This window comes from Hippocampus comes, unplaced genomic scaffold, assembly GCF_001891065.2.
Source record: "Hippocampus comes isolate QL1 unplaced genomic scaffold, H_comes_QL1_v1.1 scaffold260, whole genome shotgun sequence".
Classification (NCBI taxonomy): domain Eukaryota; kingdom Metazoa; phylum Chordata; class Actinopteri; order Syngnathiformes; family Syngnathidae; genus Hippocampus; species Hippocampus comes.
Window position 1 is genome coordinate 295,821 of NW_017805378.1, and position 22,761 is coordinate 318,581.

General features: G+C 43.1%; 1 protein-coding gene across 2 annotated transcripts; it reads left to right on the plus strand.

Moving 5' to 3' along the window:
• LOC109517178 (carboxyl-terminal PDZ ligand of neuronal nitric oxide synthase protein) lies at window positions 1–21,192 on the plus strand. 2 transcript variants are annotated; one of them, XM_019872176.1, is made up of 11 exons: window positions 1–725; window positions 2,140–2,211; window positions 10,413–10,505; window positions 10,577–10,635; window positions 10,885–10,993; window positions 11,073–11,193; window positions 11,530–11,711; window positions 12,925–13,083; window positions 14,252–14,456; window positions 14,854–15,106; window positions 19,712–21,192. In XM_019872176.1, exons 1-11 carry the CDS (start codon window positions 618–620, stop codon window positions 20,199–20,201), a joined length of 1,851 nt encoding a protein of 616 aa, XP_019727735.1. In that variant the 5' UTR covers window positions 1–617; the 3' UTR covers window positions 20,202–21,192. The 2 variants fall into 2 exon arrangements, with proteins under 2 accessions (XP_019727735.1, XP_019727736.1); XM_019872177.1 differs by having other exon boundaries at window positions 5–725; window positions 11,533–11,711.
• Window positions 21,193–22,761: the final 1,569 nt, after the last annotated feature.

The following is a 22,761-nucleotide window of genomic DNA, read 5'->3' on the forward strand; positions in this document are numbered from 1 at the left end:
TTTAGTCAAAAGTGACTCACGTGCTGAGTAAAGGTGGTAGAGTAGATTTTGGTTTTCCTGGTTACTTCCCCAGTCGTTACTCAAGCCCTTGACAGTTTTAACACGTTTTTTAAAAAAAAAAAGATTACGTAATTTATGTTGATTACGTTCAGTTTAAAATTATGAATTATTTGAATACACTTTTTTTCGTATATTTCGTAACGTGACATTCAAGACATTCGAAGCCGCAAATTGAGTGTCCCGCAAGCGTCTCCACGTTTGGCCTCCAGGGGGAGCTCGAGTGTGGGCAGAATGCGCGCATGACGCCTAACTGAAGGATTCGGTGGAACTTTGCCCCATTGAAAGCTTTGCTTTGTGCGGGAAGCCAAGTTAAGTGCAGCCCAGACGCCAACCAGCCCGACTTGCTTGCCTTGTGTTGCAGCACGACCCCCCCTCTCCCCGCAGCCCACCACTACGGACGCCATCACCCAGCCTAATTTACGAGCACCGCATTGACGCTTCTCCTTCCCTCCTTCCGGTTCGGAGCGACCGCGATGCTCAGTCGCCGCCGGGGCGAGGAGGAGCGCCGACCCGGACCCTTGTCGTGAGGTCCGCGCCGCGGCTGCGGGGGCTGCGCCATGCCGGCCAGGAGGAACCGCTACAACCTGGTGAACGACGTGACCGACGCTAGGCTGCCTCTGCACAACGAGGAAGCTTACCAGCATGGCATCTCCTTCCAAGCCAAGGTACGCGCACGTTACACACACTACAGACGTTGGCTGGAGTCGCCCAAAATTGTTCTCAAGTCACGATTTTAAGACCGTAGAATATGATGACTCATGTAAAAGTAAAAAGTAGTCTAAAAAATAACCACTTGAGCAAGTATTCACTGGAAAATAACCCCGACTCTAACTGGTAAATATCGATGAAGAGAGTAGACAAAACTTGTCAGGTAGTGTTGCTTTAGAACATGATGACTCAATTAAAGGTGAAACGTAGTCTTAAAAAAAACACTTGAGTCAGTGTTAGTATTCTGGGCAAAAAAAATACTCAAGCGCTCAACTGTAAAGCACAGGTGGGTAGTATCCAAAAAAAATTGTACTTAAGCAAGAGTACTTTTACTTTAACAGTAATATGACCCAGGCAAGAGCAAACATAGTTCTCAAAATAATGAAGTTAAAGTCAGTAGTTTATTGGGTGAAAATAATACTCAAGTACTGAGTATCAGGTGAGTACAGGTGGAAAGATTAAACAATTGTTGTACTTTATTAATAGTAGTGTTACTTTGAAAATACTATGAATAAAGTAAAAAAAACAAAAAAAAAAAACAGTAGTCCCCCTGCGTATTCAATGAAAGAAAAATACGAGTCAAGAACTAAGTAACTATGAGAAGCGTATCCAAAAAATCTGTTTCCGAAATTTGCCCCCCTCCCAACCCGCAAGAAAAGTCCAATGGGGAAATGAATTGAAATATATATTTGTAATAAAAATAGAACTGCTCTGAAAAGTACAATTAATCCCAAAGGATACTGAAGTCAGTGTAATGAAGTAAATGCATTAAAATTGATTGTGTCTATTTGCGGCAGGATAAGAGGAGTTTGTGGGCAAAAGATTGCTTGAAGACGCGGCGACTTTGCTTTCAACTCGCTGTGTTTCTGCCATCAATTATTAAGCTCTCAGCAAAACAGAATTCAGCTTTTAGAGGACCCGAGTATACTTTGTAATTACCTTCAATATGAGATTGGATTGCTTGTCTTATTTACTTAGGGTGCTCAACCCATTGACGAGACCACCTGCCATCATGTCGTGCTTCAAAGCAGGATTCTTTTAACACGTGATTTGACCATTTTCAACATACCGATAAGGAAAACTAACATTGACGCAGTCCAACTCACGATTTTGCTCTGAAATTCAACTCCATCTTTTTTACTCGTGTACTCTATAGTTTTGGAAATTTTGAGGACACCAGAAGGGAGCCTTGAGGTACAGGAAGAATACACAACGTCCTCACAGGACTCCAGCCAGGGCTGATTTTTTTTCTTTTCTTTTTTTTCCCCCCAAACTTATACACGTGTGCCACAGAGTATTTTATTTATTTATTTATTGGGGAGGGTATAATGAAAAATGGTCATTTGATACAATGTGATGCGTGTGTTGCAGTATGTGGGGAGCCTGGACGTGTCGCGGCCCAACAGTCGCATGGAGATTGTGGCGGCCATGAGGAGGATCCGGGTAAGGAGATGACCTGATAAGACACCACACATACAGACTCACACGTGGTTATTATTTCCCGCTTAGTGTCCCGGTGGGGCCGTCCCTCCTCCCTTGCCCTCCTCCTACTCCCCGGCCCCTCCCTCCCCCCGGCATCTCACATCCCAACAGGGTTTGTGTATGCAGGGTAGAAAGAACAAGAAGCAGAGTATGTGTTGTGGTGGGTAGTCGAGTTGTGATCAAGTGAAAAGATGACAGGTCATGGAGTGAATGGTGTACAGCATATAAAAAAGTCACACAAAAAATACTATCTTCAAAGTCACTCTTCTGCTTGATATGTTTCTTTTCACCAAAAAGTTTTTTGTTTTTTTTTTCTCTGCTTTTTGGTCAGAAGCCGTTGTTTTTTTTCCCCCCAAACCTTTCTGGATGACAAGACATCAGCAGTCCTTGAACTTGTGCCATTTGCTGAAGCAAGAGGAGAAGTGGCAGTAAAACAGGCCAACATCTCGATGACAGGGGAAAAGGGGAAAGATATGGTTTAACCAAATGCGAGAGTGTAAATTGAAGTCTTCATTTCTGTTGTGCCGTGTTCCGGGGTGCGCCACCTCCCTTAGTGTTACAAAACACGTGATTGAATAAGTCTTCTCTGCCAAATGTTTTTTAGTTAATCTCTTGATTCTGATTGGCCGGCTCAGCTGCGCACCTGCCGTTCACACGGCGAGTCCCCATGGCCAGCACCCACCCCCGTGTTGTGGTGGGTAGTAGAGTGTGTGATCAAGCGAAAAGATGACACGTCATGGAGTGAATGGTGTACAGCATATCAAAAAGTCACACAAAAAATATTATCTTCAAAGTCACTCTTCTGCATGATGTGCTTCTTTTCACCAAAAAGTTGTTTCTTTTTTTTTTCTCTGCTTTTTGGTCGGAAGCCGTTGGGTTTTTTTCCCCAAATCTTTCGGGATGACAAGACATTAAGAGTCTTTGAACTTGTGCCATTTGCAGAAGCAAGAGGAGAAGTGGCAGTAAAACAGGCCAACATCTCGATGACAGGGGAAAAGGGGAAAGATATGGTTTAACCAAATGCGAGAGTGTAAATTGAAGTCTTCATTTCTGTTGTGCCGTGTTGCGGGGGTGCGCCACCTCCCTTAGTGTTACAAAACATGTGATTGAATAAGTCTTCTCTGCCAAATGTTTTTTTTTTATTTATTTTTTTTGTAGTTAATCTCTTGATTCTGATTGGCCGGCTCAGCTGCGCACCTGCCGTTCACACGGCGAGTCACAATGTCCCGCACCCCCCGCCGATCCTTTCAGACGCGTGTGAGGCCGCTCTCCATTGTGGCCCACTCGGCTACTTTCCTCGCCGAGGAGTTTTGTTGCTTTCTCTTTGCCTAGCGGCGTAGAAAGCACCTTTGAATGCCCCGTGCTTGTTTCGCCGTCCACTTTTCATTCGGATTTACGGGAAGAACTCAAATGGAAAGCCTCCCCGTCCCCTCGCTCTTCTCCCACCAAAATAGCGCCACCTCCATTTAGCCCATCGCTGGCTATCTGCTCAGCGTGGACAGGAATAGATCGAGGCGAAGGGCCAAAACAGGCGCTTCCCCCTTTGAATTCCCCTTGGCCCCTAATGGGATTTTTTTTTTGGGCCTCCTTTCTCCAACTGCCAAGAGTCTCTCAGGGAATTTCATTCTTTTTTTTTTTTTTTTTTACCCTTCAGTCCGCCTGGATCACCTTTTGTTGAGAGCACAAGCGGCATTGCGGCAGCGAGTGATGCGTTTGGTCAGGGTCATTTGGGTGTGGTGGTGGGGGGGGGGTGTATAATGTTTTCTGTAGTGGATAAAAAAATGACTACAGAAATCAGAAAAAGAATTATTACTCTTGAGAGGCTGAAATCAATGGCTCAGGGCAATCTCAAGTTAAACGGTGCCAGTGAACAATTACTCGCTGTTTCAAATAGTTGTCGATTAATCTGATGATCGATTAGTTCTCGATTAATCGATTTTGTTTTGACTCTCATTAAATGAGCCCGTGCCAACCGCGGACGTTCACGTCATTCCAGTTGATTTTCTTTTTACGCGGCAACCCGCCGGAGCTGAAATGCCATTGGATTGAATATACTCGCCCACCAGAGGGATTGACTTTTTCCACCTCGTTGTGTGTCGGGGGCACAACAGCGGGAACCCGCGTCGTGCGTGTCGTTGACAGAATGTAGGACAGTGAGCACAACATGTTGGACAATCCTGTCAACAAAACACTTTAGCATGTCTCAGACAACAAGACGGGAGACGGCAGATATGTGGAAAGTGGGGGAGGAGGGGGGGGCACTACCTTTTGTTCTATGTGCACTCAAATGTTGCGCACGTCGGATATGTATTAGGGTTTTTTTTTCCCCCTTGGTAGGCGGGGGTGGGGCTTTCCATAACGAGGGTCATTGTTTTCACCGGTTCTGGCTTTAATGGCAGATGTACGCTAGCATAGTGGCTGACCTAGAAGTGCACTGGATAAGCTTCAAATGTTAAGAAGCCTTTTGTCTCTCTGACGCGCAAGGACAAAGCCCGACTCAAATGCCACTTCATGTATGCGGCTCGGATGTTTTTCATCCTTCAGTCGCACGGCAGACGACTGAAGGTTGTCGTCACGTGTAGGGCACAGCCAATACTTGCCAGAAATTCCTCAATCTTCGAGGTTTCAGATGAGCACAACTGTATCGCTGAAGCATTTCGTCGAATAACTTCAGCAATGGCAAAGAGCAGTTAACAGGACAATGGACGACGCTTGGACGGACAAGCGGGTGGCGAATGGTCGCTGCCTCCTCTTGCAGCATCATGTCACACGCATACACAAACACACTCTTATCTTCCGACCTGGGGCTGCGCCGCCGATATCCAATGCACTCACTCCAGCCCAAACAAAAGATTTTTCTCAAAACCGATGAGCCACAAGAGCCTCAAGGCAAAGGGTCATGGTCATGAAATTCCTGCACTGTTGCTCGCCGGAGCTTTGTCAGTTTTTTTTTTTCAATTTTGGGTAATTTTGAAATGCTGTCCAGTGTAATGCGCATGTCAGGCTAGTAGTTGGTATGGTCATTTTTAAAAAAAATATATATCGTTAACGTCAACTTAAGATGAATGATAAATGTGGGTGATTGTTGTCACGTATGACTAAGCCACGACTTGCTAGAAATTCACAGTTGAGCTGGTTTCGACACCCCTCAGCCCAGACATATTTACAATACGGGAGATTGCCGTTACATTTCGGACACGGTCAGTACTTGGCAGAAATTCCTGCAGGTACGACTTCCATAATGTTTATTTAAAACGTATAGCATGTTTTTCATGCTCCACCCACAGCAACATCTACCGGTAGAATACTGGAGATTGTTGTCACATGTAAGTAAAAGCCGGTAATTGCCAACCATATCTGCTGTTCGGAGGATTCGGATCTTTGCAAAATGTAGCTGCCGTTGGATGTTTTACCGCACAGCCCAGACGTATGAAAAATACCGGAGATTGTTGTGATGTGTCGGACACAGCCAGCACTTTCCAGAAATTCCTGCAGCTAGTAATCTCTTTAATGTTTTGACAAAACTGAACAGGCTAAGACATTTTTCACCCAACCACCACAGCCCATGCGTCTTAAGAATACAAGAATTGTTGTCATGCTGAGGACAGAGCGGCTACTTGCCAGAAATTCCTGCAGCTCCTCATTCCGAAAGGTTCAAAAACACTCCAGCTTCCTTTATCCGGCTCAAGTTGGTACGCCTCAGCTGCTTTTGACGGGAAGGTTGTTGTCAAAGCAACTGATCGGAGTGGACGTTTTTGAGTAGTTCAGCACAATCAATCATTTGGTCTGTTTGTTCAGCAAGTCTGAGTTTATGTGACCATGCAAGTCCCACTGCTATTAAAAAAAAAAAAAGAAAAAAATCATACGACAGGACTAAAAAGTGTCAGCCAGTGTGAGCCGCAGTTTTTTGCTGAGTGTGTGTTTCGCTCGTGACAGGTGAATTTCTGAAAGCACAGGCCTGCGCTGACCTGGCTTGCCTTGTTGCGTGAACCGATGAAGCCCGCCTGGACTTTAAAAAAAGAAATAAAAATCCTTATTTGTTGGGCCCTACCTTTCCTCTTTTGGGTGTCAAATTTCAAAGACTATCACAGCAATTTTAATGCTGCAGACTAGATCGGTCCAAATACAGTAAATAGTCAGCACTTCCCCATAAACTAAATATTGGGCCGAGTGGACTCTGCGCAGAGAATGGCTCCATGCCTCAGTGCTTCTTTGACAGGTGCCGTGAAAGGACAGGCCGTCCCTCGGGCACCCGCGGGGGGTGGAGGGGGGGCGTTAAAGGAGGCTTTTGAGGGGGTGGTTGCAGAGGCAAAACAAAGGAGCAACCTTAGCATGCCAAACATTAAACCCATTGTAGCCCCTGCGCACGGAGCCTTGTAAAAGTGCACTCTGGGAAACACAGATTTTGTGGCCCGGAAAGGACGCATCGTCGCCCACGGGCGCTCTCATCATGCAAGTGCCACAAAATGTGGCAAATTGCAAAGCCTCTCGGTGCAATTAAAGGCTTCCCATTTGTGTGCATTTGTTGCTAAATGCCAGCACTGTTAATAATGCATGACGCTTCGGGGCAACATTGATTTTCTGCTTGCATCCTGCATGTGAAATGAATTTTTGCTCGCCGTGTGTCTGTGTGTATGTGTGAGGTTCAACTCTCATCTCACGCCCTCATATGAGAGATTTCTAGGTGACACTTAACGCTCACATTAGTTCGCATCTTCCGGGACAACATTCACAAATCAATTCTGGAATTTTACACACAACGTAGTGCGACACTGAATGCGTGCAACACTAAATTTGGATTCAATCTATTAAGAAATATGTTTGTTAAAAAAAATTGTTAAAAATCATCCTTATACATGTAGCCTACAATGTAATCAATATTATTTAGATAAGGTTTTTTTTATACATATACATTAACCCTTTCATGCTTCCTATAACATGATAAGCTGTCCACTGTAGTAACCGCTGTCCCTGAAAGGGTTAAACAACAACCCACTTTCTATCTCAAATTCTAAATTGCTTTCAATGTACTTGAGGAGAGGTTTAAAAAAAAAAATATATATATATATAATTTTTTTTTAAAGCTTAGTGCGTCTGGCTGGCTTTGAAGCCACATTGCAGGCTAATGAAAGTCATTTATCTAGACGTGCCGCAGCCTCATATCCAGCGCGGAGTCGTTTGCCTGCTCCGCTTGTCTGCAGAGGTTTATGCCGGAAATTTCTGGCGGTGCTGATGCGAGGCCAATAAATGGATGTGTAGCCTTTGAAAAGAGATCATGAAATACTCTGAAAAGACGAGGCTTTTTGTGCTGTGGGCGCCGATCAAACGCAAGACATTTGGTCAAACTCACCACTGGAGTTTGTTTTGTTTTATATGGTCAGCCGTGAAATTTCATCAGTGGGCTCGGTCTCAGACTCCATGACAAAAACGTAAAATATCTGTAAATTTGTGCCTTCTGTCTGTTAAGAATATGTGCGACAAATTTTTGATTAGTTCGGTTTTGAGGGGCCACTGAAAATGACAAAATGACCTTGAAATGCTGGCTTGAAAGCAAAATAGCCAATTTCTTGTGTGTTTTGGTGCACGGCTTCTTGAGACTTTTTTGTGGGTCTACTCATTCATGCTAAACGTGCCTTCATGTTGCTACTGTAAGTGAAACTGACTCCAGGGGCTGAATTTTCAAAACTTTGGTCAAGTTTCATTTTTTTATGACAAGTCATCAAAGTGTGCTGCTTTGCTACACCCGACATCCAAATGTCAAAGATTTCGTGCCGCTCATAAGTCTAGCATACATGGCTAAAATTCGGTAGCAATCGGAATCTCTTGCATGGGGGAGTTTAACTTTCAACAACTTCTGTAATTTGGCCAAAGGAGCCTAAGATGGCTGCTTCTCATCAAAACGGCAAACTTCCTGTGTCTTTTTGGGCATGGCTTTTTGAGGCTTTTTTTGTGGGTCTACTCATGATAGACGTGCATTCCAAATTTCATGTAGCCAAGTGAAACTGGCTTGAGGTGTTGAATTAAAAAAAAAAAAACAACACATAAGTGCAGCATTTGTACTGGAATGAAGTGTGCATTTTTGGAGCTGTTTATTCCAAGAAGCCAGTCCTCTCGGGGGTCCATTGTACTCTTGGGCCCACCCTTTCTCCCAACAGTCATCTCTTTGTAACCGCCACCCCCCACCCCAACAAAAAAAAGGAGCAAAATTCCAGGGAAGTCCCCAAATCCTGTGAATTGTAATGAAGCGGTTGCTAGGATTCAGCAATCTACAGGATCTTTTGTGGGCCCCGGCGCAGCTTCAATGGCGCAAGTGGTTTTGTGAAGTGACCTGCATTGCACGCTGCCTCAAGGAAGCGGAAAGGAAGGTTGCGCCACATTACTTCATCTGTTTTGAACCTTAATATCTCTGTACAGGCGCACTCTGATGAAAGCAGAATGAAAGACTCGCGCTTGCTCAATTCTCCAAATCAGAGACAAGGCACGTTTATTTATCACTGCCGGTTGAAGTTTGGTGTTAAAAACTGTCACATACAACAAAACAGATGTAAACCACCAAAATGTTCTTCCCAAAAATATAATTTGCTCAAAGAAAAAGCGGCAGTGCTAGTTAAATGCTAACCTCTAATGCGAAATGTAAACCACGGCCTCACAGAAATTAGCATCGAGTTTACACCAATTTATGTTAGCATACATAGAGCAAGCAGACAAACACTGGAAAACAAAAAAACATTTAAACACTAAAAACAAACTATTAATACTTTGTGTTGATACAATTGTGATACTTTTAGTTTATGAAGCATTAAAGAAGCAAAATTAGTACATTTGTGCCACGCCAATTTCACTATGCAGTGTTTTTAGCTAATCAGCCGTACTTTAATTGGTTGGTGAGTGAAATTAGCACGTTTGAGTGGCACACTGTGTTTTTATGATTTGACTTTTTTTGTGTGTTTTCCATGAATTACACCCTTTTAAAACGGTGGTGAACACCGTCCAAACAAACCCAAAAACAGAAAGTAAGCTGCCCAGACGCGCCGCTCTCCAGCAATCGCCGACAGAAATCGGGCGATACAAATCTCGCACGACGGCTCGTTGAAACGAGTGCAACCTTGGCACGGCAGCTCACTTGGCATCATTAGTTACGTGCTGGTTTCACACTCACTCACCCCGACCCCCGAAGCGAAGGAAGCGCATCGCGTCGCCTCGCCGCGGATCGAACGTGGCACGCTGACATCTCGAGCTTCTAATTGTTTGTTCCAGCATCTATGACGGCGACTCGTTCCAAGCTTAAATATTTCAAAACACTCACTGAGCGGCGTGGGGGGGAGGGAAAAAAAAAAGAAAGCAATTATTAAAATTTCATACTTTGGATGTGAAGCTGCAAAATCCTACTTTGGTGGTGTTGGGAGCGTGAATTATAAAGAAGCTTCCTGCGGGCGACGTCTTGTTGTTTGGTGAAACTTTGATGCATTGTTTGGATTTTGATTTTTTTTTTTTTTTTTTTCCGAGTGATGAGTGAATGCTTGTAAAATTATTGATTTTCCTCATGAAAATTCCGACTGTGTTCTCACTACTGCATTTTCATAAATAAACACATATTATGACTCATTCTTATATAATGAATAAATAAAAAGGTTTCTCGTACAATATGGACGTTTACTTTTGCAAAATATTTTATTTAAAAAAAGAAGAAAATCAAAGAGTGACACAGGTTGATGTGTATCCTGTCGTCCCTCTGCAAAGCTGTTCTCTGTTTCATCAGCTCTCCCGGGGACTGGCTTCTGTATAATTTAGAGGGCTGAGACTTTAATCACCGGGGGGGGGGCAGCGGGTGGCAAAGCGGGTCACTTAGTGTTGAAAATTGCATGCTAGAAAATTAGCATGTAAGTGGCACAGTGTCATTTGGGCAGGTGAAGGCAGCAAGAATAAAATAAAAGCTTTTTGGGGGAGGTTTATATCTTTGAGGAAATACTTAGAGGTCATGTTCTGATTTATTTATTTTATTCTTCTTTTTTTTTAATGAGACAGAAAAAGAGGCATTTATGTATGGATTATTTACTTTCGTGAACTGTCAATTCCATCCATTTTGTCCAAATCCTGCTAAGCGTCCCAGTTAGCTTTTTGTAACTGAGCCTTTTTTTTTTTTTCCATATTTTCTCGTCCAGTACGAATTCAAGGCCAAGAACATCAAGAAGAAGAAAGTCAACCTGGTGGTGTCGGTGGAGGGCGTCAAGGTGCTGCTGCGCAAGAAACAGAAGGTGACTCGCCGACGTGAGCGGACCGAGAACTGCGGCTAATGCTAACGCGCTAACGCCATTTCTGCCCGCAGAGGAAAGAGTGGACGTGGCATGAGAGCAAGATGCTCATCATGCACGACCCTATTTACAGGTTCGTAATTCCTTGATGAACCTTTTAAATTTTTTTTTTACATTTTTGTTAATATTCCAACTTTTTTTTTTTTAATGTTTTATTCTTATTTTTGGGGGGGGTACACATTTCAATGTAGATTTATTTGTATCATTTTTATTTTATTTTTTTTTTTAATGTTCCGTGTTTGTACGTGTACCTTCGATTTCCAGAAGTACACTTGGGAGTTTGACAGTTTTTGAAAGTTTGCCAATTGTCTTTCCCTTGCAGGATTTTCTACGTATCGCATGACTCGCAAGACCTGAAGATCTTCAGCTATATCGCCAGAGACGGCTCCAGCAATTCATTCCGCTGCAACGTCTTCAAATCCAAAAAGAAGGTCAGGTTGAAGCCTCGCTTACGTGAAGGTGGCTCAATCCCGGCTGAAGTCGGTCCGTCCGGCTTTCCGTTGAATACAGACGCAGGCCATTCGCATCGTGCGGACGGTGGGTCAGGCCTTTGAGGTGTGCCACAAGCTGAGTCTGCAGCACGCCGAGCAGGACGCCGACGGGCAGAGCGACAAGTCGGCCGACGAGTCTGGTGGGCGTTTGACATGCATTATTTTCCAGATTAAAAAAAAAAAAAATAAGATCACTGTAGACCCACACAATAATACATGGGAACCGTTAGCCAATCTATGGCGCTTTGCATTGTTTGTTAGCATTCAGCTAATCAGACTTTATGACGGCAAAGTCATGTGGTTGTTTTAAGTAGACAATGTGTCATTCTCTTTGTTTTATTTAAAATGTGAACAGGAGATGTCAGCTGGAATGGCTCGTATCTGTATTGCACAAAACATTCACTGTAATGGTCATGTGAGTGCAATACTTGGATTTTCAGCCATTTGGTTTCCATTCGGGTGCTTTGACCCGCCAGCAGGTCGGAGGACTTTGACGGGGGCCGAGCGAAGGGAGGAGGACGGTCAAGGAGCACGAGGTGACGAGGAGGAGGAGGACGAGGACAATACAACCGGCACGTCGTTATGTGAAAAGACGGTCGGGGACATTCTGCATAGTCTGGCCAAGCTTAGCGTCGTCAAACCGGGCCACACCATCATGGTGAGACACACACACACACACACGCACACACACACACACACACACACACACACACACACACACACACACACACACACACACAAGCGCGCTTGCGGGCGCGCGTGTGCTATCTATATGTAGCAGCTTTCGATATGAATGATGCAAGTGCTACACTGAACAGTTTCCTGCTTAGTGTCAAACATTCTACATGAGCCCACTCTTAGTGGACTCTTGTTTAGGTACACCCTCAGCGCTTGAACTACTATTTGGGTTGAGTCGATGGATTGTTGGGGGCGGGGAGGTTGATTTGATGAAGACTTAATTTTTCTTGAAGACGTCCCCTTTTTTTTCTTTTCTTTCCTTCATATTTCAATTTTCTTGTTTTTTAAAAAGTATTTTAAAAATCTCAATTTTTTTTGCATTATTTTTATCTGCTTTTTAATTTTTATTTCTTTTTTGGCATGTTATTTGGGGCGGATTTTACGGTTTTAATTTTACTTTTTGACATGTGCATATTTTCCATTTTCACAGGAAAACATGTTCTGTACTTTTTTCTTTCCTACATTTTTTTAAAAGTTACATATTTTCCATGTTTTGTTTTTCTTTTCACAGTTTTACAAAGCATTTCCCAAATGTTGTGCACTTGAAAGCTTCTTTTTACATGAAAAAGACATCTTTTCAAACGTATTTTAGATTGATTCACATATTTTACATTTTCTGTTTTCATTTTTAAATTTTTATCCATTGACTTGTAACCTACTGTACTTATTTTTCCTTTTTTTTTTCTCCCCAAAAGATTTTTTTTCCTTACACTTTACATAATTATTTTTGACTTTGGACTTTTTTTCCATTTGGTTATAGATCCAGTCATTTTTATTTTTCAAATTCACAATTTTTGCTTGTCATCATCGTGTTGCACGTAGTGTGTGCGAACAGCAAGATTATTTGTTTTTTTTTTTGTTATTGTAAAGTGTCCTTGGGTGTCTTGAAAGGCGCTTATAAATAAAATGTATTATTATTATTATTCAATATTTGCCTTTCCCAGACAAAATTCGCGTTTGTTTTCAACTGCCCTCTAGCGGCAAGCCAACGTAGGTGCAACAACTTTGGCCATTGAACATGACACAAATCTGTTGTTTGCCCGTATTTATTTACAGAGCGAAATATATGTAAGCACACCATGAAAACAATACAATAATATGTTGTTTTTCACATTTTATTTGTGTGCGGTCAGGACTTTTCCGGAAAGTCCTTGTTCACGGTGACATCCCAGGGCGTGGCTCCGAGCACCCCGGGTTCGACGGCAAGCTCTCTGGCAACGTGCCACTATTTGCAGCTCCTTCAGCGACAGCTGCAGCAACAGCAGCAGCACACGCAGGTGGCTGTCGCTCAGGTGAGAGAACCGCCTATTTTAAGACAAGCCTCACAAACTAAATGAAGCAATTAAAAAAAAAACGCTTTAGCGCCATCTTGTGGCATCTTGCTACCAAAGGTCCGTATTGAAGGAAGGTTGAGGAGCTTCGTTTTGACAGCTCTGCTGCCATCTTGCGATGTCTTTGGTTGAAGAGAGTTAAGGCGCTTCATTGGGCGTAGAATTGTGTTTCAATTTGTGGAAGGAGTCAATTCTTTTGAATTGTTTCTCTCTGTGGCGGGTTTAAACTGTCGGCTTTTGATTGGACACCAAGGATGTTGCTGACATGCCTGTGTTCTGCCACTAGGTGGCAGCACTAGCGCAGTTGTAACAGCAGCAAATTGGAAACAAACGAGAGGCCTGAATCCAAGTCAGTCCCTGTTGACAGCCAAAAAGTGCTTCCCAACATTTATGGAGACGAGGCACATCATATATGACCTCCAAAAGAAAGTGTCACAATGTATATATTCTGCGAAAATAACGAAAGCCTCCTCTTTACCTTCTTGCTGTGAAATATGGGCCAGTTTATTTGAGCACTTTCCTCTTATTATTTGAATGCCTTCAGGTGGCTTCATTGGACCTTCTCTCTTCTAGTGGCGAGCAATTTAATTGTTCTGCCTATCACTCGACATCGCTTGTTGATGGAAAGATACTAAAGTTGTCCGAAATAATAATTAAACAAAGTAGTGACCGAGCCTTGTTTCCAAAACATATCTTCATGTAATTGATGCTCTCGCAAAAAAAAAGTTGATAGTTTCCTATAAATGCCACAAGATGGCGACATTGCACCACTTAAAGCCCCGACTAAATGAAGTGCCTTGCCTTCCTTCAACACAGTTCAGGGGCACCAAGATGTCACAAGATGACACCAAAGCACTGGTTTTATATTAGACAGGGCTATATCCTGGCTAAAAGAAGCTCCTCTCTTCACCCCAATATCATATTTTTGGCACCAAGATGACCCCATAGCACTACTTCTATATTAGTCACAGCTTCCACCCGAGCACATAAACAACATATTGCAAGCTTTTCAGCAAATAAGAGGAGCTTGATCTCTTTGTCGGGCTTCATTGGTGTAAATTGCGAATTGTCTATTTATTTGTATATTTCCTCTTTGCACTGATTGCGAATTTGTTCCCGTGCGCGGCAGGTGCAGCTGCTGAAGGATCAGATGGCGGCCGAGAGCGCCGCCCGCATGGAGGCGCAGGCGCACTCGCACCAGCTGCTCCTGCAGAACCGTGACCTGTTGCAACACCTGGCATTACTGGTGCAGCAGCTCCGGCAGCTGGAGGCCGGATCTACCGGCGGCCAAGAGGCGGAGCTTCAGCTGCGGGAGACGCTGCTCAACGGATGCGGTGAGTGAGTTGCCCGGCCACTCGTTCGCCTCCTTTTTCCCGTCAAGATAAAAATGGCCACCAAAATAACAGCATGTAACCAGCCAGATGAATTGAAATGTGATTTATTATTCTGTAATTTATCATTGCCTATTGCTGCCACAAGATGGTGGCAAAGAACTACTTGTCTTTTACCTTGTCCTAAATATAAATAAATAAATGTGATTTGTAATAATGGAAAGTGGAGGAGTAATTCATTGTTCTGTGTGTCCATATATGTCACTTTCATAGATAGTAATTAATAAGTCATCATTTTCGGACCAATTATTTAAAACTGGACACACTTGATCTGATAGTAGAGAATCAGCGCTTTAAAGCACAAACGCTCACATGTGGACCTTGAAATGTCGTTTGACAGCGCTTTCCACTTCGACGAGGCCGCTCTCTCTCGAGCTGAAGAAGCGCTGCGGCGACGCCCTGGAGCAGATCATCACCTCCACGCCCAGACGGGAGCCGCGCGCCTCCTCGGACGCGGGCGGCTCCGATTCCTTCCTACCAGGCGTGGGAGACGGCTGCCTTCCCTTCGTCCACGCGGCCGATGTTGTGGAAGGCGACGCGTCAAACGAGCTGGTCCCCGTCACAAGCAGGAGAGCGTCCAGCGTGGAGGAAAAGTAAGACTAGTCGTAGTATTCCTACGCATCTGTTGGCATCATCATCACCTCATAAAGTAGTCGACACAAGAAAAATTACATAAATGTAACGTGTCTACTTGAGTTTGTGCAAGAAACATGAAGTATGAATGCTTGCATTTCATCAGGGTTCATAAAAGGTTGCAAAAATGTTGCTAATTGTCTCTAAGCATCGCCCAATGTGGCGAATGACAGCGGCGACCCCCTGATTTTTGTCAGAACAGTTGGCGCAGCCAAAATTTGCTACTTTGGCAAGCATTTGCCACTCACCGAGATCCCAGCTTTATAATGGGCTACACAGAATGACATGGCGGGCCAAGTTTGCCCCACCCACCCCCACCCGGGCCTTGCTTTTGAGACCGATGCGTTCGGCTAACAGCATCCCGACATGTGGCCAAGTGCAATTGCTCGTGAGCTTCACCAGCGTCATCCGTTAAATCGGTTTTGAACTCAACAGTCACATTCATATTTACGATGTGAGACGTCGGCCAGCTTGTGGCGCTAGAATGTTGTGTCCCACCGTGGCCCGATCATTGAAGAGCACACTGCACGCATAACACATTTAATGAGAGTCAATGGGTCAAGATTTGTCCCCCTCCCCTTCCATTTAAATGTATCATCTTAAAAATAGAAACAAGTCTATCTCACAGTCACAAAATCTGGTTTTAAATCCCTATTTGAGTTTCGCGTGTGCAAGTTGTATGATTGCTTTGGGGATACAAAAGTGGAAGTGATGGCTCATTTATTAGTTTCTTCTTTTTTTTTGGGGTGGGGGACAAAAAAAAACGAAAGAAAAAAATCGAGCAGCTCTTGTGATTGGTCGTATCCTGGCGCCTCTTGCAAACATTCTAAAACGCTCGATACAAAACGAAAGGATGGATGCAAACATGACGGTTTCCATAAAAGAAAGCCTTGAGTCAACATTTAATCTCCATAAATTGCCCCTCGACGCTCGATTCTGATGTTTTCTCCGCCGCGACACCAACATCAAACGCATAATTACTTTTTAATGAGCTTTTAATCCCCTTAAAGCCGAAAGCACCAATGAGGGAAAACATTCCCTCACTACCACCCCCACTTTTTTTTTTCACCCCCCCACCTCGCTTAATGTTTTTCCCCTTACAAGTGTGAAGTCCCAGCGCGATAAAGCAGATTGCTACACCAGGAGAAGCCAGTCAGATTGCGTCCGTTCAAGCGTCTACTTCCACTCAAAATGTTGTGCTTTCTTATCAGCTGCAGACCGCCAAAATAAAATGAAATAAATAACGTGATCAAGAAAGCATAAGGAATCGTTTAAGAAGAGGGCAAATCTCCAGGCCTTTATTCACGTTTTAAATTTCATCATAGATTGTAAAAATGTACCACAAATAAAATCTTATTTATTTATTATTAGAGTCGATTTTTAGGTTTATTGTAAACCTTCACGCAACTTGCCGCTGCCATACACGCTGCGTACGTTGTGTATATTTCCGATGCTCTCTTTCATGCCAAACTAAAACATCCTCTTTGTGTTGTTGTTGTTTGTGGTTACGTAACAACTCTCATTCTTGTCATGCCGCTCAATCAAGAAACGGCCGCCTGTGCTCCATACCACACTTATTCACAAGATTGTAAGCTTTGTAACATGACTCTTGATGCGACGGGCCAAGCCGCAATCACTGTGACACGTGCAAAAAAATAAATAAATAGTTAAAATAACTTCGCTGTTCATGTATAATGGACAAAACACAAACACTGATAAACTTTGGGACAGGTGGCAAAAAAAAAAAAAAAAAAAAGATGAATCGAGTTGGTCGCGTTTGTGTTTACGTTGTGGTGCTGTTCGCCCAGTGAGGTTGAAAGTGGTAGCTGGCTGTGGTCTAACTGTCGCCTCTTTTTGTCAGGTGTGAGGATCCCGTCCTGCTCATCCTCTTGCTCCTCTAATCAAATCAAAAACATGCCCCAAAAAAAAAAAAAAAAAATACTCCACCCGCCCACCTTCGCCTTGCTCCTCTTCCTCTTTCCTCCTCTTCCTCTTCTCCGTCTCCCCCTCTTCCTCTTCCTCCTCCTCCATATGTGAGTATCATGAGCAAGCAAGCAGCATGCAACTTTACATTGAATGCATTCCAAATAGCGGCAGCGAGGTCATTGTGCTGGAAATACATTGCCGTTAAAAAAAGATATTTCTTTTTACCACCTGCACGTTCTGCTTTGCCGACATAAGAAGTTATAATAAAGTCACCCTCGGCCTTTAGGCATCAGAGACCCTCACTGTCGCGTGTTGAAACAGCAGCCGAGATATTAAAATATACTCATTTAATATCCTGGCTGGCTGGCAATAATATCACTCCTCGCAGTTGTGTTTTTATGACGAGCAAAAACTTAATGAAAGACCAACAGTAGTGTACAATCGCAAGCCAGTAATCAAATTCAATGGCGAGAAGTACACCTATTGAATAAAAAGGTTGGAGGGATACAAAAAAAAAACAGGAAAGGGAAAAAAAAAAGGATAGGAGTGAACGATTGTCGTAAACGATTCTTTCAAAAAGATGTGCCTAGCTTTTGATTGAAGTTTACGGTCAAATAAAGACAATGACACAAAACGAACACTTAGCTTTGTCTGTTTAGCTTAATGCCAACAACAGCCTTTGGCAAAAGATATTTGAGCACAAGCGGTGCGGCAAAACAAGTCGATAGACAATGTAATACCAACTGACGTATTCTTGATCATCTACGAAGAACATCTAAAATTACTGTGGCTTCTTGAGAAGTAACCGTGCCCATGTATTTTCGCATCTCTACCATACTGCCCCCAGGTGGCCAACGTCCATTTAACTGAAGCAGAAATTGTGGCAAAAAGTGTTTAATTTGTTTACATAAATGACATCATGCATTTATCAATTCTAATATTATTGAGTACTATTTTTTTTTCATGAAAAACAACAGCCTTATTTATTTATTTATTTAGTTTCTTAAGAGGCTGAAACAGATTCATTGCTTTTCGAGTCGGTTCATTCACAAATTTGCACATTCGTGGATTTTTGGGTCAAACCTATTCTCCATTCACAAAAAAAAAAACCCAAAAGCAATACAAGTGTCAGTTTGGTGCCATCTTGTGGAATTTTATTGTTGTGGTTTAAGCCATTGATGTGTTGTTTCTCTACCCCCCCCGGGAAAGTTCAAAACTAAAAGTATACTTTTGTTTCTCCAAATACATTTACGGCACATGACTTCATGATTGTGTACATGCTTAATCCACCGTGTTGATGCTTTATGATCTTCTCCATTTTCAGTTCTTTGCCGCCATCTTCTGGCATCCGCATGGAATTACAATCCTGTTTTAGCCAACAGTCCAACTCTGTACTCCTTTTATGTCCATTTTGTAACAATCGCAATCCTGTCCCTGTCCGAGGACTGCTCCATTCTCCATCCCTCTCATTCTTGTGAACGCCCTGCCTCGGGGAATAAAAAAAAAAAAAAAAAAGCCAATGAAATCTTAATGACCTGACCTCCCTCAAAGAGGTTTGCACGTTAGACTTCCCTGGCCTGCGTGGCCATTAGCCAGCTTGTTAGTGTTTCCTCCGCTTTCTTTTCTTTGTTCGACAGACCGAATGGGATCGTACCGGCGTAGCGTTCGCGCCCGCCCATGTGATGCTGAGGCAGGAAAACGAGGCTCGTTAGCCTCGGTCAAGCCAGGTTATTTGCGATTTTGTGTGTCTTTGCGCACCGTTTATAACATTTGACTTCAATGGATACTGTACGAGGAAGCCCCCGTTTAAAGAGCCTCTCGCTGTCGGTGAAAATCTGTGATCTGGAGCTGGGATACGCTGTCAGGAAGTGTGTGAGCGTTGTAGCGGCAGTTCTCCAAGTCAGAGGCAAAATATTTCATTGTTACGACTGGTCCAAGTTGAATGGAAAACTGACACATCAGACAAAACATTTGACTGTATTCAAAAACCAAAGTTTCCAACTAAACCTTGTAAATTTTATTGAACAAACATCTCTTAGCATAATGCTAACACGGGCTAATGTAAGTTAGCATTGATGTTACTATACACTGAATGCGCTCAACTCTAATTTGGGATTTGCCTGTATACTGTATTATGAAATCCCATTTCAAAATACAGTCAAACCTCGGTTTTCGAACGTCTCTGTTCTCGACCAAATCGGTTTTCGACCAAAAATTTTGAGTTTTTTATGCCTCGGATGACGACCGAATTTCGGTTCTCGAACAAACTGAGCGCACTTGAATGCGTCACTTGACTCCTCTCGCCTTCCTTACAAGGTAGACGAGGAAGTGACGCTTCCTCGTTGTAGCGTTCCATTGTGAACAGACGTGTTCAATAAATTTTTTTTTTTTTTTTTTTAAAAGATCGTGGTTTCGGTTTTCGAACAAATCGGTTTTCGAACAGCCTTCTGGAATGGATTATGGTCGAAAACCGAGGTATGACTGTATTGTTTCAAAATGCCACATAGTGTGCCATCATTGCCTATAATAGTTAAATAAGGGCTTTTTTTTCGGGGGGGGAGGGGGACAAAAAAGTGGAATACTTCCCTCTAGAATTTATGAATATTGCACTGCAACGTGACATAATCTCTGGTTGGCAGGTATCAAGCGCCCGTCCCAAAGCTGGAGCCCCCTCCTCCGTCCCTGAACCGGAAACGAGCCAGCCGGACATTGTCCCCGGGCTCGACCCAGGACACCAGCCCGGACCATCCGGGCCCAAGCCCGCCCGGCCGCAACAGCCTCCTGTTCTCCTTCCCGGATGTGACGCCCAGCTCGCTGTCGTCAGCCGACTTCCACTCGCTCAGCAGCTCTTGCTCGGCCAGCGACGACTCGGGCGTGCGCTCTGAGACCAAGTCGCTGCTCTCGCCTTTGCAGGACGACGGCCGTGACAACGCCTTTGCGGACCGCGGGACTTTTGGGACCGCGGTCTGCAACGGGCGTGAGGAGAATCTGGACTCATCTCAAGGCTTGAACGAGCGCCAGTCGCCCGCCTCGTCCCCCGTGAACGATACCTGTCTTCACATCAGCTTCTCCGATGACGAGCTTCTGGAAAATTGCCAGGACGAGCACTCCATCCCGCAAAGGAGTTAAGGGAACATCCATCACACTTTTCTGATTTATTCCAGCATTTGTTCCACAACACAGACATCGTCGTCTGTTGTTCACATCATTCATCCATGAACAGATTTAGTATTTTTATAAGGAAAAACAACACTATTGAAGGTACTTTTTAGGGATTAGAAGGAGCCCATGTAGCAGTTCTTTTGCACTACATTCACCCCAATTCACCCATTCGGAAATTGACAAGGGTTGACTATATGCCTGAACAAACCAGAAATGTTTTTTTTTCTTGTTTTTGTTTTTTAAGATGCTGTTAACGTTCTCATTGATTGTTCATCCCAAGAGCAGCAATCTTGGGGGCCGCCAAGCACCTGGTTGGATGAGCGACAGAAGGACTAAGGAAGTCAGACGAAGGAAAATCAACACCAAAAATATGCAGAAGTCAGCAGATTTAGTTCTGCTTCCACAATGTACAGTTGTAAAACTGTAAACACACACCAAAAAAAAAAAGAGTAAAAGTCCTTTCTCTATTGAAGAAAATTCAGAATTGGTACATGACAAAGTCCACATTTCCAAGCAAAAAGTCAGAATGTTAAAAGAAAAAAAGAATTTGTACAGAGGCCAAAAGTCCAAATGTTACAAGAAGAAATTTGTAATGTCAGAGTGAAGTTTAAATTTCAAGGAAATGTGAAATGTGAGGACTCAAGTCAGAATGTGAAAGAATGACTTTTTCAAATCTGCAATTTTTTTTCTGAAGCTCTCAAATTCCCATCCCATACAAATCCCGAAACGTTGTGACTTTATCTATAGAAATGCTTGACCTTTTTTTTTTCCTAAAGTTTGATATTTTTCTGAAAGCAAAAAAAGCATCTATAGGATGACCTTTTTTTTCCGCTGAAAAATTAGATATTGTGACTTTTTCTTGGAATGTTAAGACTGATGTGAATGGGAGAGCAGTGATGGAGTAGTTGCAGGTGTAAAATGTCAGCCAAGGCGAAAATAAAGCAATAATAATAATAATAATGAATAAGAATGAACTTGTGTGTGGGTTTCATATTCATTTTGTTCAAAATATTTGCACAGGATTTGTCACTGTGTTGGTATTTTGTCAACACTCCACAAAAGTAGGGAGCGTTCTCTGCTCTGGAACATTAATGAAAGAATTAGAATATGATTAAAAATTGTATTTTTTTTTTTTTTTTTTAGGCCTCGTATGTTCAGTTGTTGACTGTGTGTGTTTCGGAACTAAAAAAAAAATCATTTAGCTTCTGACACCGACTACCTTGAATCCCCGCAGTTAAAATGCTATCAGGAATTGAATTTATTGAAAGAGCCTTCGACTAACTTGCTATACAGCTAGCTATGCTAACTGTCTCGATTCCCAGCCATCGGCTAGCATAAAGCGTTTTTTTTTAAACGTCATTTTCACATCTTCCGTGAAAGTAGCAGTTTATCCTGGAGTTTAAAAAAAAGTTAAACATGTATTTTAGGCCTCTTGAGGGGCAAAGCCAAGCTAAAATGCTATCAGGAGCTCGATGGTGCATTTATTTAAAAGTTGACCCGTTCTCTTGTCTACTTATTAAATATCCTTCTCAGAACTTGTGATGGGAAGCTTCCACCCAGCGTGATTTGCAGCTAGCTATGCTAACTGTGCTAACCGCCTTGATTCCCAGCGGCCAGCTAACTCGTGGATTCAAGCCCATTCTCTGTTCAGTCTTGCATCCTTCCTAAAAAGGAAGAGTCTGAAAACTAAAGTGGCTCTTGTTTGGAGCTAAATATAGCATTAGGAGATGACCAGTGATGTTTGCTTTGGTTTTCCCTTCACCCCAGAGAAAGGAACACCTGCTGTGAGGTTCTTGTCCATGACGCACCGCCGCAGGCGCTGAGGACTGAAGCTCAATGAGGTGAGTAAGGCGCTACAAATAAACATGTTACAGTATCGATAAATCATCCACCCATGTATTTATTACATTCAAAATAATCTTGACATTTTTTTAACAAAACTTTTCCTTTCATTGCCTATAATTTTTTGTAATGATCTTAAATAGGTCTTAAATTTCACCCGAAGAAACCCGTGGTGATCCCTGCCTACTAAATTCTCATTGAAGTCACATTTTGCCCGAAACTGCAACTATAGTGTCACCCTTGCAGTGTGAGTCTTCGTTTGTGTCATTAGTGGGTCCACTCAATGAAACTTAAATCCCCCTTCCATCCCCCGTGGTGGCCGTTAAACACCAAAGAACGCCATTCAGTGCGAAGTGTACATGGACTTTCTCTTTCCGTCTTGCTGTTCACACAAAATATTACATTTTGCCTGCCAGGGGAATGAGCATGCTTGCCGCCTCCCACACACACACACACACACACACACACACACACACGCACATTCACACATGCTGAATGAAGGAACTAAAGAAGATGACATTCGTTTTACACAATTGGCACCTTATATGCAGTATGACTCATCTTCGTGTCGCTAGTTTAAAAATGACCAGTGGTGGGAAGTAACAGTAGCAGGGGCGTAAGTCAATATTTATTTGTTGAAATAACTGCCAAATCATATGAGAGGGAAATAACTTCACTTCCGTCA